Source organism: Lynx rufus, unplaced genomic scaffold, assembly GCF_022079265.1.
Source record: "Lynx rufus isolate CCGP_SWC_20201006 ecotype Redwood Valley unplaced genomic scaffold, mLynRuf1.p SCAF_9, whole genome shotgun sequence".
In the NCBI taxonomy this organism is placed as follows: domain Eukaryota; kingdom Metazoa; phylum Chordata; class Mammalia; order Carnivora; family Felidae; genus Lynx; species Lynx rufus.
The window spans coordinates 60607347-60623431 of record NW_025814897.1 but is presented as its reverse complement, the minus strand read 5'-3'; the positions used below and the strand labels follow the sequence as shown (position 1 = coordinate 60623431).

General features: G+C 37.6%; 1 protein-coding gene across 1 annotated transcript; it reads left to right on the top strand.

Moving 5' to 3' along the window:
• The first annotated feature begins 4521 nt into the window (after positions 1 to 4521).
• LOC124504576 (putative olfactory receptor 52P1) lies at positions 4522 to 5469 on the top strand. Its single transcript, XM_047070012.1, has one exon. The coding sequence runs from the start codon at positions 4522 to 4524 to the stop codon at positions 5467 to 5469; it is 948 nt and encodes a 315-aa protein (XP_046925968.1).
• Positions 5470 to 16085: the final 10616 nt, after the last annotated feature.

The window sequence follows — 16085 nt, the reverse complement described above, 5'->3', positions numbered from 1 at the left end:
GGTGTATGGATGAGAGGAGAGAAAGGACACTTACTATGGCTCAGAGTATCTCTGATTTGCATTTCTCTGATGAGTGATTGTGAGCATCTTTCCATGTGTCTGACCATCTGTATTTCTTTAAAAAAAATGCCTACTCAGGTCTTCTGCCCATTTTTAATTCAATTTTTTGTGTGTCATATAAGTTCTTTGTATATTTTGAATACTAACCTCTTATTTTCTATTCAGTAGGTTGCCTTTTTGTTTTGATGATGATTTCTTTTGCTGTACAAAAGATTTTTATTTTGATGTAGTCTCAATATTTTATTTTTCTTTTGTTTCCCTTGCTTAGGAGACACACCTATAAAAATATATCTATGACCAGTTGGAATTTCTATTGACTTAAAGAATAAGAAGTAATTTCTGCTGTGTTCTCTTCTAGGATTTTTATAGTTTCAGGTGTCACTTTAAATGTTTAGTCCATTTTGGGTTTTTTGGTCTGGTGTTAGAAAGTGATCTAATTTCATTCTTTTGCATGTAGCTGTCGAGTTTTTCCAACACCATTTATTGAAGAGACTGTCTTTTCCCCATTCCATATAGTCTTCTTTATGGATTAATTGACCATATAAACATGAGTTTATTTCTAGGCTCTCTGCTCTGTTGGGATGGGCAAAATGGGTGCAGGGGAGTGGGAGATTCAGGATTCCCATTATAAAATGAGTAAGACACAGGAATAAAGTAGAGCATAGGATATATAGTCAATGATATTGTAATAGTGTTGCATGGTGACAGATGATAGCTACACTTGTGGTGAGCATAGCATAATATATAGAGTTGAATCACTGTACACCTGAAACTAATGTAACATTAAAAATGTACTTTTTTTAAGTTTACTCATCTTGAGAGTGAGCACGTGTGAGCGGGGGAGAGGGGTAGAGAGAGGGGGAAAGAGAATTCCAAGCAGGGTCCATGCTGTCAGTGCAGAGCCCAACATAAGGCATGATAGTGAGATCATGACCTGAGCTGAAATCAAGAATTGGCCATTTTACCAACTAAGCCACCTAAGCACCCCTAAAAATTTTTTTAACTAAACTTTGAACTAGGATGCACTGACTGCCAGAAAATGCCCATTATCTCTTGTCTGCCATATTTTTACACGTGCTTTTTTTTTCTCTCCTTCATGTGCACCTTCCTCTAAGTCCACTTTCTATTTCTGAATCTTTGACTAAGTTGTACAGCACTAACCCCCTTTCTGCTAAATGAACTTGTGTCTTTTTTATATCTATATATCTCTTGTTGAACTATAATCTTTTATGTCTGCCGATCCCAAACTGGACTGTGAACAAGGGTGCGATCCTTCAACTCTCTGCTCTAACATCTAGCATAGTTCTTTGCATATGGTAGATGCTCGGTCAATGATCATTGAATTAAATAAAATAATAAAATTAAAATTTTTACCAGGTGCTTGGCATAGACCAGGCAAAATGATAAATGCCTTCCATATACCATCTCATTCATTGCCTACCCCTTTTACAGATGAAAAACTAACATTCAGAGAAGCTAAAAAGCATTGAGAAGCAAATATTTGGGACATGTGGAAGGGGCCAAGAGAAAAAGCAAAATCAGCAAATTTTCTAAACAGAATTCCTATGCCAGAAAGCCTTTAGGATTATTTGTGTGCAGGGTTCTGTATGCCTACTCCCTTCCTATCTACTCTGAACTCTCAGTGTAAATTTTCTCCATTATCCTACTCTTTTGGTTGGGTAGGGTAAGGAAAGACCCAAACATCCTAGCTTCAATTTTCTGCCTCTTTCCAGCATCCCAGAGGTGTTTTTAGTGCCTTTATCCCCAGGGAATTTTTAATCTCAGTTAGGGCCTTAATAACAGGATAAATATTCCAGCCTTTTTGCTCCACACTCTCTAATCCCTGCAGGACCTGAGACTTTACTACCACTCCCTGTCCCAGGCCTGGTAAGTCTATCTCTGTATGTCACCCTACAGTAAGCACACTACAAACAGGCCAAAGACCTGGAGAACACTAAGATAATTTTCTCACTGAGGTAGTCTCCACTTCATATAAAAAGGACTTACAAATGAATCACACTTCTTTACCATTGCTATATGCCATGTAGTGCTCTTCAGATGAATGTCTCCCATAAGGATTCCTCACAGTAGCCTCTGAAGTAGGAATGAACTCTCCAGGTCACAGAATCTGAAGCAGGTTGACAAGAGGTTAGGTGACTTGACTGTGATCACATAGCTGGTGAGTTAGCAGAGCTGAGATTTGAAAAGGGCTGCTCTTACTCTTCGACTAACAAAAGTTGAATCCTGGGCAGGTGGCTTCCAGATGCTCATAAGCACTTTCAGTGATGAATAGTGTGTTCCTTTCTTCATGAGACAGCTTTGTTCCTGAACATTTTTCATGAGCTCTAACTCAAATATCAGTGAGAAGGACAGGAAGTGATGACCCCAAGGCCTTCACCTTGATCTCTCTTAGAATCTTGGCATACTGTGCTCCACATGTTTTTCCAACATCATTTTCCCTATCTGTGCAAATGGGGCCGAGGCAAGGGGGGCATGCAGTCATTGTGCTGCGTAACTACAAGGATAGAGCAAACATTCTTTGAGAGGCAGCTCAGAGGCTGAGGAAACTTGATTCAATTATTAAAAGACTGGAAGAAAAGGTGGGGGGAAAAAGCAAGTCTCTCCCATTTATGTCTAGATTATTCAGCTCTCAATTTTCTCCACACCAAAGAAAGGGCATTGAAGTATGGACACTCTAAAAACAATGTCTTATCTAAATGTACGTACCATGTCTGAGTACAGCCTTGTTCATGCATTTTATACAGCAACATATACAGAGTCACATGCTGAACTAAATAAATACATGGTGTGCTCAGAATGGAACAGCTTTACATATACCATTTTACAAGGACTCCCCACCCCCCACCCAGATTTCTCTCTGTCCCTGACCCTTCATCTACCACCAAAACTGAAATACCATCTGAGTATTCTTGGTCCCAAGCTCTCTGGTAGAAACTCAGGAAGGGAAATAGCACAGAAGGAAAATTTTAAATGCATGGAAGAAGGGATGATAAGACATAAAGGGACAAGATGTTTGTCTCCATATCACAGTAACAGCCACATTGGGCACTGAGATGGCATCCTGGTCCAGGGTTCCTTCCCCCAGACCACATGAGAAGACCTTATCCTTTGCCTTCTTGCCTCTTTCTTTCTGGGTATGGATAGCTGATGGAAGCGATTGCAAGGAGTACTGCAGCTTAAGGTTAGGGATATAGATGGACTTATCTCCAGAGGGCTCAAGCAGTTCCACCCTCTCTGTTCCCACTAACAGCCAGAACACAGTCACATCCCATCATATTAGAAACCAGTGTGAGAAAGGTGTACTGTTCTCTCCCGAATATCTCCTGTGTTTATTCCTGTGTCTTGTTCTCAACTTTCCTTTTCATCCTCTTCTCTCCCTCTACTATCCCCTTCCTGACTTTTTAATCAAATTCTTTCTCAAACTCTCAATTACTGGCTGGCTAGTGGATCAGAGAATAGTGAGAAGGTACTTTTAGGTAAGGGAAGATCAGGGAATATAGAAAGTGTGGGTAATAGGCAAAGAGATGGGGTGGACATGTGTAGAAGCTCCATGCCATAATCTGACCAAGCTGGTCTCCATATTTGCTTACAGTTAACAATTGTGTTCCCAGTGATTAAAATTTACTTCTCATACCCTCTTCATGTACCTTTGATTTTTTATAAGACTGTGTTTTCATTCCTCAGTAACTTTATCAGATCACCTATTATGGCCAAATTAACTTGACATCTACCACTGACCAATTCTGCATGATCTCACCTGTTTCACACAGAAACCTATGACAAGCGCAGGATTCTAGTACTAACATAAGCCAGGCAATGTTACGGCTTTAGCAGACTACATGAGACTCAGCCTTTCACCGTGTGTTTGTTGTTCTGAGCCTCATCTGTGAATAACCATGGGCTCAGTGGCTTGAAAAAACCCATCCAACAACACCCCCCCCCACTCTGCTTTCTCTTATCTCTCAGTCTTGATCTTCCCATCTTGAAAAGTAACCACAAATCAAATGTGCCTGACCTTTGATTTTTATATTATTTTATTGTCACATAGGCATATCAGAAGAAAATAAGAGTACAAGGCAGAATTGGGTTCACAGGCATAGAAGATTCTCCATGGTGAGGATAAGTAACAAGAGTGAGTTCTACAACCATGTCACTCACCCTACAGCCTAGCCTAGACATTGTTGAATCAGACTTAAGTGGAAAGGCTCCTCTGATCCCTGGTAATGATAAATTCACCTCCTGTCATGCATCACTTCCCAATGCTATACAACCTTCTTATCCTGGATGTTTTTTATGAGATCTAACTCAAATTTTTTCTGCTATCCTTTCAGTTTCAGCCACAGAATAAGAATGAATCCCAATGGCTTCATCTGTCAGAGCTTCCTAGGGTTCAGAGCAGGGCAGTAAGGTCTTCTCTACCTACCCTACCTGGACCTGACCATGCATTTCACAAACCACAGCCATCAGAACCCAAACTCTTTTCTGCTCATGGGAATTCCTGGCCTGGAGGCATCCCACTTTTGGATTGCATTTCCCTTCTGCTCCATGTATGCCCTGGCAGTGCTTGGAAACATGGCAGTGCTGCTGGTGGTGCGATCAGAGCCTGCACTGCACCAGCCCATGTACCTGTTCCTATGCATGCTGTCCATCATTGACCTGGTGCTCTGCACTTCTACTGTGCCCAAACTCCTTGCACTTTTTTGGACAAATGCTACTGAGATTGACTTTGGGGCCTGTGCTACTCAGATGTTCTTTATCCATGGCTTTTCAGCTGTTGAATCTGGTATCCTGTTAGCAATGGCCTTTGACCGCTACTTGGCCATCTGCCGGCCACTGCACTATGGGTCATTGTTGCCCCCAGAGGCTGTGGGCAAGCTGGCAGCTGCTGCTGTGTTTCGTGGCTTGGGCCTCATGACCCCACTCACATGCTTATTGGCAAGGCTGAGCTACTGTAGCCGAGTGGTGGCCCACTCCTACTGTGAGCACATGGCTGTGGTAAAGCTGGCTTGTGGGGGTACACGGCCAAACAACATCTATGGCATTACTGCTGCCACGCTAGTTGTGGGCACAGATTCCATCTGCATCACTGTCTCCTATACACTAATCCTCCGGGCTGTGTTAGGCCTCTCCTCCAAAGAGGCAAGAGCTAAGACCTTTGGCACTTGTGGCTCCCACCTGGGTGTCATCCTTCTCTTCTATACACCAGGGCTCTTCTCATTCTACACTCAGCGCTTTGGCCAGCATGTGCCCCGGCACATCCATATCCTCTTGGCTGACCTCTACCTTGTTGTACCACCCATGCTCAACCCCATCATCTATGGCATGAAGACCAAGCAGATCCGGGATGGGGCCCTCCGACTGTTGAAGCGGGGCATTGTTCAGTCTTAAATCTCCAACCCCACCCTAGAACCTTGTCTTCTTCCTTTAGGTTTGGGCAATTGTTGGAGTGGGCCATTGGGAATATGTAGCCACCAGTTAAACTGTGAGCTAGACTGGGCAATTGGAGGTTCCTCACGCCTTCGCCTGTCCCTGGAATATACATTCTACCCGCTATTCCCACGGTGAGAGCTGTTCCATGAACACAGCCTTGAGAGAGTAAGGTATTGTTGAGCCCATCTGGCCAATATACATGACTGAACCCAGTTAAGACCTCTCTATAAACTTTTAAGATTTGACAGGTGGGTACTTGGGGTCACTAACACAAATCTCATAAGTAAGTTCCCTTGCTTTTTAAACCTGCCACCTACACATCTGGAGTGGCCTGCCTCTTGCATTGGTCTCCTCTTGTCCTCTGTGTATGAGGGCCAGTTTGTGAGTCAATGGTAATGTTTAAGAGACCAGTGGTTCCCAGCATGGTGGAGAGAGAAGCCCACACTCAATAGTATCCTTACTTTGATAAGGAGATAAGTAGCACAAGTCTGAAGGATGAGGAACCATTAGGTATTTCCCATTTGTGATGTAGATATGATTACAAAGCCTAGGGATCCCATGTTTATTGGGAAACATGGTCACCAAGCTGATGATCACCTCCCAGGGAATTCCACACTGCTGTTCTGACAGGACTCCTCCCTTCTAGGAGACCTTGATAAAATAAAAAAGATAAGACTCACAGTCTGACAAGAAGAAATAACCTTCATCCACAGTCAGGTGCTCCTACCCTGATATGGATACATGCATGCCTCCCTCAGTGAACTCTCAGTTTGACAGGAGAAACACACAGAATTAGAGAAACAGAAATGGAGACCTAGCACTCAGCAATGGGCTTTGGGAAAACTGTGCCTGCTGTACAGAAGAATAGGCAACAAGGTATAATGTCAATCTAGGAAGGTTCTCTGGAAGGTGAGAATTTTCATCTTTTTTACTGAGTATACACTATGTTAAAATCTAGGTATGGACATGATATGGTCAAAAGTGCTCATGGAGACTTTTCACTGTTGGAGGAGACCTACATATAGGAGACAACAGCAAAACCAAATAAGTTAAGCCAAATTAAATGAATATTAGGATAAGCACAGAGACAATGGGTACTGAGTAAGGACATCTAACTTGTTCAGGGGAAAAGAGGTCTTAGGACCCACCTCATCTCATTCCACTTCTGTCCAAATAGGAAAGGCTGCTTTCTCAGAAGCCTTCAACCACACCTGAGTGTGAGGTGTGGGAACAAAGTCTCATACTTCATGACTCAAGTCTGATATCCTTAGTCTTTTCTTCTAGTCCGTGGGGTGGCCATGTGGAGCTGCCACCAAGCCTCAAAGGTCCAGGGAAAAGACCAAACCCCTTCTTTAGAGATGAAATAGAGAAAACATTCCAATTTGACCTCCCGAGCAGGTTTTTAAAAATGAAAGTGATGGCTGTGATTTAGAAGGTCCATTAGGATCCAGAGTTCTCAGTCTCTGGTTCTGACATCTGTGCTCAGACTCTACAGGCAGATTGATAGGTATTTAATACGTATTTGGCTCCAGGGTAAAGCATTTTAGTAAGCTAGGAAAGAGCTTTACAAAGGAGAAGGCCACTAGCAGGCTCAAGAAGACCTAGGTCATCAGAACTTCATCTAGTTACAGCAGTGGATTAGTTTAACACTCTTCAGTGCCTTAGGAGGATGTACATCGTCTTATTACAGCCCCATAACCATCTGATGAGCACATAACTACCCCCCTTTATAGAGTCAGAAGATTAGGAAGGTAATAACTTGTCCAAGAAATCAAATATCAGAGCCAGGGTTAAATCTCTTTAATTCTAAATTCTGTGGTTTTTACTCTTTACCAGGTGAGTTCCTATAAATCTACACCCTGAGACCAAAAATCTAATAAGATCTATTCTTTTCTTAACATCACTGACTTTTCTGAGAATATGCAATATGCTAAGCACCATTCTAGGAATTGGAAATATAATGATGATTCAGGAAAATAAATCCCTGGTGACAGATTGAATAGGAGACATCTGCAAACCCACCACTACCACCCTATCCCATGCAACATACTCTCAGTGACTTCCAAGTTAACATAATAGTTCTTCCTTCACTCAAGGGCTCAGCACACACAAAATTAGTAGTTTTAATTTACCCATAAACATCCCAGGTTGCCAGACAACTAGAGACCACAGAATGGCCAATAAATTCTAGTCCCCAGGATATTTAATTCAAATTAGGGGGGAATCAAGGAAACCAGCTACACTGTATTTGGGACCATTGGTTACAATTGGATTTATTTTTCCCAAACTATTCTTTAACGAGATATAATTTATCTAAAATAAAATGCATATGTTAAGTATATAGTTAGATGATCTCTGACAAATGTGTGCATCAGTATAACTACCACCTTAATCAAGATACAGAGCATTTTTATAATCCCAGAAATTTCCCTTGTGTTCTTTCCAGGTAATACCCTTAGGGCTCACCCACTGAGAAAACCACTGTTTGATTTGGATTACCTTGTATCAAACTTACTGTTCTAAAAGTTCATATAAGTGGAATGATACATATTCTATGTGTCCAACTTCCTTGACTTAACATGGTTTTTTTGTTTTTATTAATAATTTTATTAATTTACATCCAAGTTAGCATATAGTGCAACAATGATTTCAGGAGTAGATTCCTTAATGCCCCTTACTCATTTAGTCCGTCCCCTCTCCCACGACCCCTCCAGCTGTTTGTTCTCTATATTTAAGAGTCTTTTAGGTTTTTTCCTACCCCCCCCTCCATTTTTATTATTTTTGTTTCCCTTCTGTTCATGTTTTGTATCTTAGAGTCCTCATATGAAGTCATGTGATACTTGTCTTTCTCTGACTAATTTCACTTAGCATAATACCCTGTAGTTCCATACATGTAGTTGCAAATGGCAAGATTTCATTCTTTTTGATTGCCAAGTAATACTCCATTTTATTATATATATATATATATATATATATATATATATATATATATATCACATACATCTGTACACCACATGCATTTTTATCCACGCATCTGTCTATGGACATTTGGACTCTTTCCATACTTTGGCTGTTGTTGATAGTGCTGCTATAAACATTGGGGTTCATGTGCCCCTTCAAAACAGCATACCTGTATCTCTTGGATAAATACCTAGTAATGTAATTGCTGGATTGTAGGGTAGTTCTATTTTTAACTTTTTGAGGAACCTCCATACTGTTTTCCAGAGTGGCTTGCACCAGTTTGCATTCCCACTAGCAGTGCAAAAGAGATCCTCTTTCTCCACATCCTCGCCAACATCTGTTGTTGCCTGAGTTGTTAATGTTAGCCATTCTGACAGGGGTGAGGTGGTATCTCACTGTGGTTTTGATATGTATTTCCCTGATGATGAGTGATGTTAAGCATTTTTTCATGTGTCAGTTGGCCATCTGGATGTCTCCTTTGGAGAAGTGTCTATTCATGTCTTTTGCCCATTTCTTCACTGGATTATTTATTTTTTGGGTGTTGAGTTTGATAAGTTTTCTATAGATTTTGGATACTAATTCTTTATCTGAGATGTCATTTGCAAATATCTTCTCCCATTCTGTTGGTTGCCTTTTAGTTTTGCTGATTGTTTCCTTCGCTGTGCAGAAAGAAGCTTTTTATTTTGATGAGGTCCCAATAGTTCATTTTTGCTTTTGTTTCCCATGTCTCAAACATGTTTTTGAGGTTCCTTTGTATTTGTCTGCATCAGCTGTTAATTCTTTTTTATTGCTGATATTCCATTGCATGAATACATCAAAGTTTAACTATTTTGGGACACTTGAGTTGCTTTCTTTTTTTTTTTGCTATTATAAATATGCTATGAATATTAAAATTTCTGGGTTATAAAGTAAGTGTATGTTTAATAGAACCTGCCAAATGGTTTTCCAAAGTAATTGTACCATTTTATACTGTCATGAGTGATGTATGACACTTGGTTGTTCCACATCCTGATCAACCCTTTAAACTATCATTCTTTATTATTTTACCCATTCCAATATGTATAAAATAGTGATTTGTGGTTTTAATTTGCTTTTGATGACTGACGTTGAGCAATATTTTATACACTTAACTGTTCATGCATATACCTTCTATGAAATGTCTGTTAAAGTTTTTTTGTCCACTTTTATTGAATTTTTTTGTTTTGATTATACTAGCTATTTATATATTCTGAATACAAGTCATCTGTCATATAAACATAGTGAAAATATTGGCCAATTGTGTGGGTTGCCTTTTGATTTTATTACTAGTCTCCTTTGATAAAAAGAAATTTTAGTTATGATAAAATTAACAATCTTATTCATGGTTAGTACTTTGTTTTATAGATTTAGCTTTTAATTTTAGGTCTGTGATCAAACACAAATTATAATTATATATGGTGTGAAGTAGAGATCAAGATTTATTTTTTCATTTATGGATATTCAGTTCCAGAATTTGTTGAAAGACTCTTCTCAAAATTTCCTTGACAACTTTGCCAAATATCAGTCAACTTTTTATGTATGGATGTATTTCAAAATTTCCTTGACAACTTTGCCAAATATCAGTCAACTTTTTATGTATGGATGTATTTCTGAATTTTCTTCTCTCTTTTGTTAATCTATTCGACTATCATATAAATCTTATATCCTCATATCAACACTGTCTTAACTTTATTATAAGTCTCGAAAGGAGGTAGTGTAAGTCTTCCGACATTATACTTCCACAGTGGTTCTGGCTGTTCCATGTTCTTTACATTCCTATATATGTTTTGAAATCAATTTGTTAGAAATCATATCAAAACCCTAGCAATAATTTTTGTAGAAATTATTTTTTCAGATTTCATACTGGCTAGGATCTCTGAAACAATATTCAATAGAGTTAAGCAAACATCCTTGCTTTGTTTCTGATCTTAATTATGGTAGATTGAATACTTTCCTAAGTATCATGCTAACTGTAGGTTTTTCAAAGGTTCCCTTTACGAATTGTTGAAAGTTATTATCCAGATGATGTTGAATTTAGTCATCATATTTTTTTCATATAGTTAAGTGATCACATGATTTTTCTCCTTCATGCTATTAATGTAGTATACTAATTGACTTACTTTTAAGTGGTAAACTACCTTACATTCCTGGAATAAACCCCACTTGGTCATGATGTGGTACCATATTTGTATATTGCTGGAATTAGTTTGTTAATGTTTTGATAGAGATAATTGTGTCTATGTTCATGACAGATACTGATCTTTTAAGTTTCTTGTAATTTTCTTGTCAAGTTCTTATATCAGGGCTTTTTTTTTTACTCATAAAATGTAATAAAGTGTTCCTTATTGTTCTGTTTTCTGAAAACATTCATGTAACATTTATTCCTTAAACATTTGATACAATTACACAGGAAAGAAATCTGGATCTGAAGTTTCCTTTTTTTTTTATTTTACATTTATTTTTCTTTAATGTTTATTCATTTTTGAGAGAGACAGAGCATGAGTGGGGAAGGAGCAGAGAGAGGGAGGCACATAATCCAAAGCAGGCTCCAGGCTCTGAGCTGTCAGCACAGAGCCTGACGCAGGGCTCAAACTCACGAACTGCAAAATCATGACCTGAGCCGAAATCAGACACTCAACTGACTGAGCCACCCAGGCGCCCCTATTTTATATTTAATTTTTAATGAATTCTATTCAAATGTTCTATTTTCATAATCTTCCCACTTCGTCTAGATTCTCAAAGTAACAACTGTTATAATATACCAACATATGTATAAAATTATTTATAATATCCCCTTATAATCCTTTCAATTCTGTAGGACTTGTCACCACTTATTCTATTAGTTATTTGTGTTTGTTTTGTCCTGTTTTGTCATGCGGGGGGTGGGGAGAGGAGGTGTATCAATTTAATTTTTAGAACCAGACTGTGGTTTTGATGATTTTTCTTTTTTCTCTATTTGTTTTTCTTTAATTTCTACTCTTTATTTCCATTCTTCTATTTACTTTGGGTTTAATAGTCTATTCTCTTTCTAGTTTCTTAAGGTGGAAACTTAGACCATTGATTTTAAACATGTTTCCTAATAAAAAAAAAAAAGAGTGTATGTATAAACTCTCCATGCTTTGCTTTAGCTGCATTCCACAAATTTTGATATGTTCTGTTAAAAAATTTTGTACTATTTAATTTCCCTTATGACTTTTTTTTGCGACCCATTGGTTATTTTAAGTGTGTTGCTTACTTTCCTAGTATTTAGTGATTTTTCTATATTATTTATTACTATTAATGTATCATTTAATTCCATCATGGTTGGAAAACATACACTGTATCTCAGTCCTTCAAAATGTATTCACACTTGTTTTATGGCCCTTTATATGGTCTATCTGGGTGAATAGTCCATGTGCACTTAAAATGTTCCTGCATATTTGGAGTGTGTTTTAGGATTATCACTTAGGTCAAGTTGATCAATGATCAACTTTATCATATTAAAGATTTTTTTATCTGATTCTTCTGTCAGTCACTGATGCAACTGTTAAAATCTCTAACTACAGTTGTGGATTTCTCTATTTTTCCTTTTATTTCTGTCAGTTTTGCTTCGTGTATTTTGTAGCTTTGTTATTAGGTGCATACAAATGTATAATTTTTATATATTCTTGATGAATTGACACTTAACATTATGAGTAGTAATCTGCATTTAAGTCAATTTTGCTGATATTATACAACCTATGTTCTTCTGCTTAAATTGTACATTGTCTATCTTTTTACTTTTAAACTTCAAGTGGCTTTATATTTAGTTAACTATAAAGAGCATAAGTTGGGCCTTGATTATGCATCTAGTCTGATAAATTCTGCGTATTAACTGGAATATGTAATCTGTTTACTTTTAATGTTATAATATACTTAAGTCTATCTTACTATGTGTTTTGTATATGTCTCTTGTATTCTTTGTTCCCTTATTTCTCCTGTATTGCATTTTGGGGGGTTAATTGAACATATACTAAAATACCATTTTATGCCCTCTACTTGTGTTTAGCTGTACTTCATATTATTGTTCTATTGGTAGCTCTAGGATTTATCCCATTTATCACAATCTTCCTTGAATTAATGTTATACCACTTCATGGAAATCATAAGAATATTACAACAGTTTAGTTCTGTCCTTTGTTATTTTTATATATATTTTACATAAAATGTATATTTACATATATTTTATATACATTATAAACTTCAAAAACTAAACCAGCTTAAAGGATTTAATAAAAGAAAACTTTTGTATATATATTTACTATTTTCAGTGCTCTTCTTTCCTTCCCATAGTCTAAATTTTCATAAAGTATTTCTCAACATGAATCATTTACTTTAACATTTTTGTAGTATAAGTTTATTGGAAAGAAAGTCTCTGCTTTTACCTGAAAAAATTTTTCCTTAAAATTTTTACAAATTTTTTTAAGTCTATTTATTTTGAGAGAGAGTGGTGGGAGGGGCAGAAAGAAAGTGAGAGAGAATCCTAAGAAAGCTCTGCACAATCAGCACAGAGCCCGACATGGGGCTTGAACCCACAAACTGTTAGATCATGACTGAGCTGAAATCAAGAGTTGGACTGACTGAGCCACCCAGGTGCCCCTGAAAATTTTCTTTGGTAAAAAATATTTTGTTAGTTATAGAACTCTATATTGATGGGTTTATTCTTCCTTTTAGCACGTTAAATATGTTAGTCCTTTATTTTTTTATCTCATTTTTTTTCTTACAAACGTCAGTCATCATTCTTACCATTATTCCCATATATGTAATATCTTTTTTCAGAACTTTTGGTTATATTTTCTTCTTTGTATTTGGTTTTCATCAGTTTGATTTTGTATCAATGTATAGTTTTTTTTGTATTCATTTTTCTGGGGGCTCAATTTCCTGGGTCTGTGGGTTAATTTTATTATTCTGTAATGAAATTTGAAAAAATGTTTTAATTCATTCACCAAGTATTTTTCTGACCCATTCTTCTCCTTCTTGGACTTCAAACACCTATCTCTAAGACTACTTGATAGGGACCCAAATGTCATTCCATTTATTTAAACTATTTTCTCTCTGCTTCTATTAACTAGTTAATAGAATACTAGTTAACTAGTTAATATTAACTAAGTAATAGAATACTAGATAATGTTTATTAACTTGGTCTTCATGCTCTCTATCCTTTCCTTTGCATTGTACAATCTCATGTTATTCCCAAAAATGATTTTACTTCAGATATATTTGCAGATCTAAAAGTTTCATTTGATTCCATTATGCTTATGCAGTTTCTAAATTTCTCCTTAAATCTCCATATCAGGAGAACTGCTGAACCCAGGTAACCAGAGGCTCCTCTCCTCTTCCTGGGTCCTTAGGATGTATGCTCTGCCTCCCACTCTCACACTGGGAGCTGTTCCAAGGACATATCCTTGAGAGAGTAAGGTATTATGTTTGTTTTATTTTGAGAGAGAGAGAGAGAGAGTCAGGGAGGGGCAGAGAGAAAGAATCCCAATGCAGGGCTTGATCTCCTGACTGTGAGATCATGACCTGAGCCAATATCAAGAGACAGATGCTTAACCGAGCGAGATACCCAGGTGCCCCAAGAGTAAGGTGTTTTTGAGACCATTTGTATGATATATGTGACTTTGCTCAGCTAAGTCCTCTATATAAACTTTTAAGATTCTGGTGAGTGTATGCAGAGATCAACTCACCTTATGGCTGCCCAAGATGAGCCTCATATGTAAATTTCCTTGCTTATTAAATCTTCCACCCACCAATCTGGAGTGATTTGCCTTTTTCTTCAGTGTCTCCTTGCCTTCTATGTACAGGGGCCCATTTCAGATTACAACTGAGAAGCTCCAAAGGAGGTTGCATACTAACAGTTGTCTATTTATCCATATTCTTTGTATTTTTTTTAAGTTTATTCATTTTGATAGAGTGTGAGCAGAGAAGCAGGATAGAGAGAGGGAGAGAATCCAAACCAGGCTCCATGCTGTCAGCACAGAGCCTAATGAATCACTCAATCCCACAACTGCAAGAGCACGACCTGAGTCAAAATCAAGAGTCAACCTTTAACTGAATGAGCCACTCAGGCATCCCCTTTATATTTTTTAATTGTTTTTATATTTATGCTGAAATATTTGTTTTAGTTTTTAATTCCAAACACAAAGAGAACATATTTTTATCCCAAAATATGGGTTATGAGAAGTCTCTTTCTGCTTTTTTTCCTCTTGATTGTGCCTTTTTTGGTATGTATAGTAATTTTTCAATGTATACTAGACATTGTAAATGATTGAAAAAATTGAAAAATCTCTGGATTCTGTTATTTTTCCTTGAGTGTTTTCTGGCAGGAATACTTAACTTATTGGTGAATCAATGATCTTACCCTATGAAGTTTAACTTCAGGCTTTAAGACTTTATTATTTCATTTTATCCTTATTCCAAGATCACAGCTCTTAGTGTGTGGATGTACTATTAAGACACAGCTTTTCTGAAGATTTAATCAAAGTCTGAGGTGTTACCAATTGTCCCCAACTTAGTGAAACTAAAATGTCAAACTCTGTTTCCCAAAAACAGGAAATTTCAGATATCAGGGATGCTACCCTAAATAAAGCTATGTGCAGTTACTTCCTTGCAGTCTCCCTGACCTTGTAATACAGGAAAAATTACACCTAGTGGCCAGGATTATTGCACTCTCTACTCGTTTCATTCTTGTCCAGCTGGTTCATCTAACATGTACTGTACTATTGTCTCATCTGTTCCTTAGACCCACCTGTTCTCCTCACCTGAAGGTCAGTTTTAGAGCCCTTTGGTTTCTTTGTCCTTTCTGATACCCACTATTTAAGCATTCTCCTAACAGGATTATAAGCCTTTCTCATGACATCACTTTTCTCTGTTTTGTAACTCCAATAGGCCTGGGGCCAATATTATATCCTATTCAGATGAGTAATTAAATAGGCCTAAACAAGTTATTGCTACTAATAAGTGCTCTGAAGCAATGAGTAGCTATAAAATTACTGCCTGGACCATCTCAAGAGTCAGAAGACATACTAAGTGCTTTGGTGGCTAGAAACAGAATAATATCTGTGTGAAATGGGTCGAGACAATCCATCAGTATTTCTAAGAAATAGAGACAGTTGCCAAAGACTTAAGATTGGTATACAGAGCCTGAGCCACCGTAAGATACAGGGTCAGAAGAGGAAAAGACAGCAAAGAAGGGAAGACACTGGTGAAGTAAGAATCTGTATAGGAATTTTATTATGTTAATATAATGTTTCTCAACTGGAATTCAGACTTCTGGCACTCTTGATGGGGGGAGATAAGAGGTATACTATATTTATACATTCTACAATTTTCTATGCATGTAAGTTATGGCCTCTAGAAGCAAATACTGTCTTTCTCCACCTACACTATTCTAAGGTATAACTTGGCTTGAAAATAATGAAAAGTGATGAAGTAGAGCTTGAAGAGAGCAACAAACCTCTTGCAAAGCACCTGCTTCAAGTAAGATAATGTCATGATTCCCAGGCATAGGAACTGTTCTCTGCTTGCAAGGGGAAAAGAGACACTTCTGCCAGCCTAGAAAGTTTGGAAAATATTGAA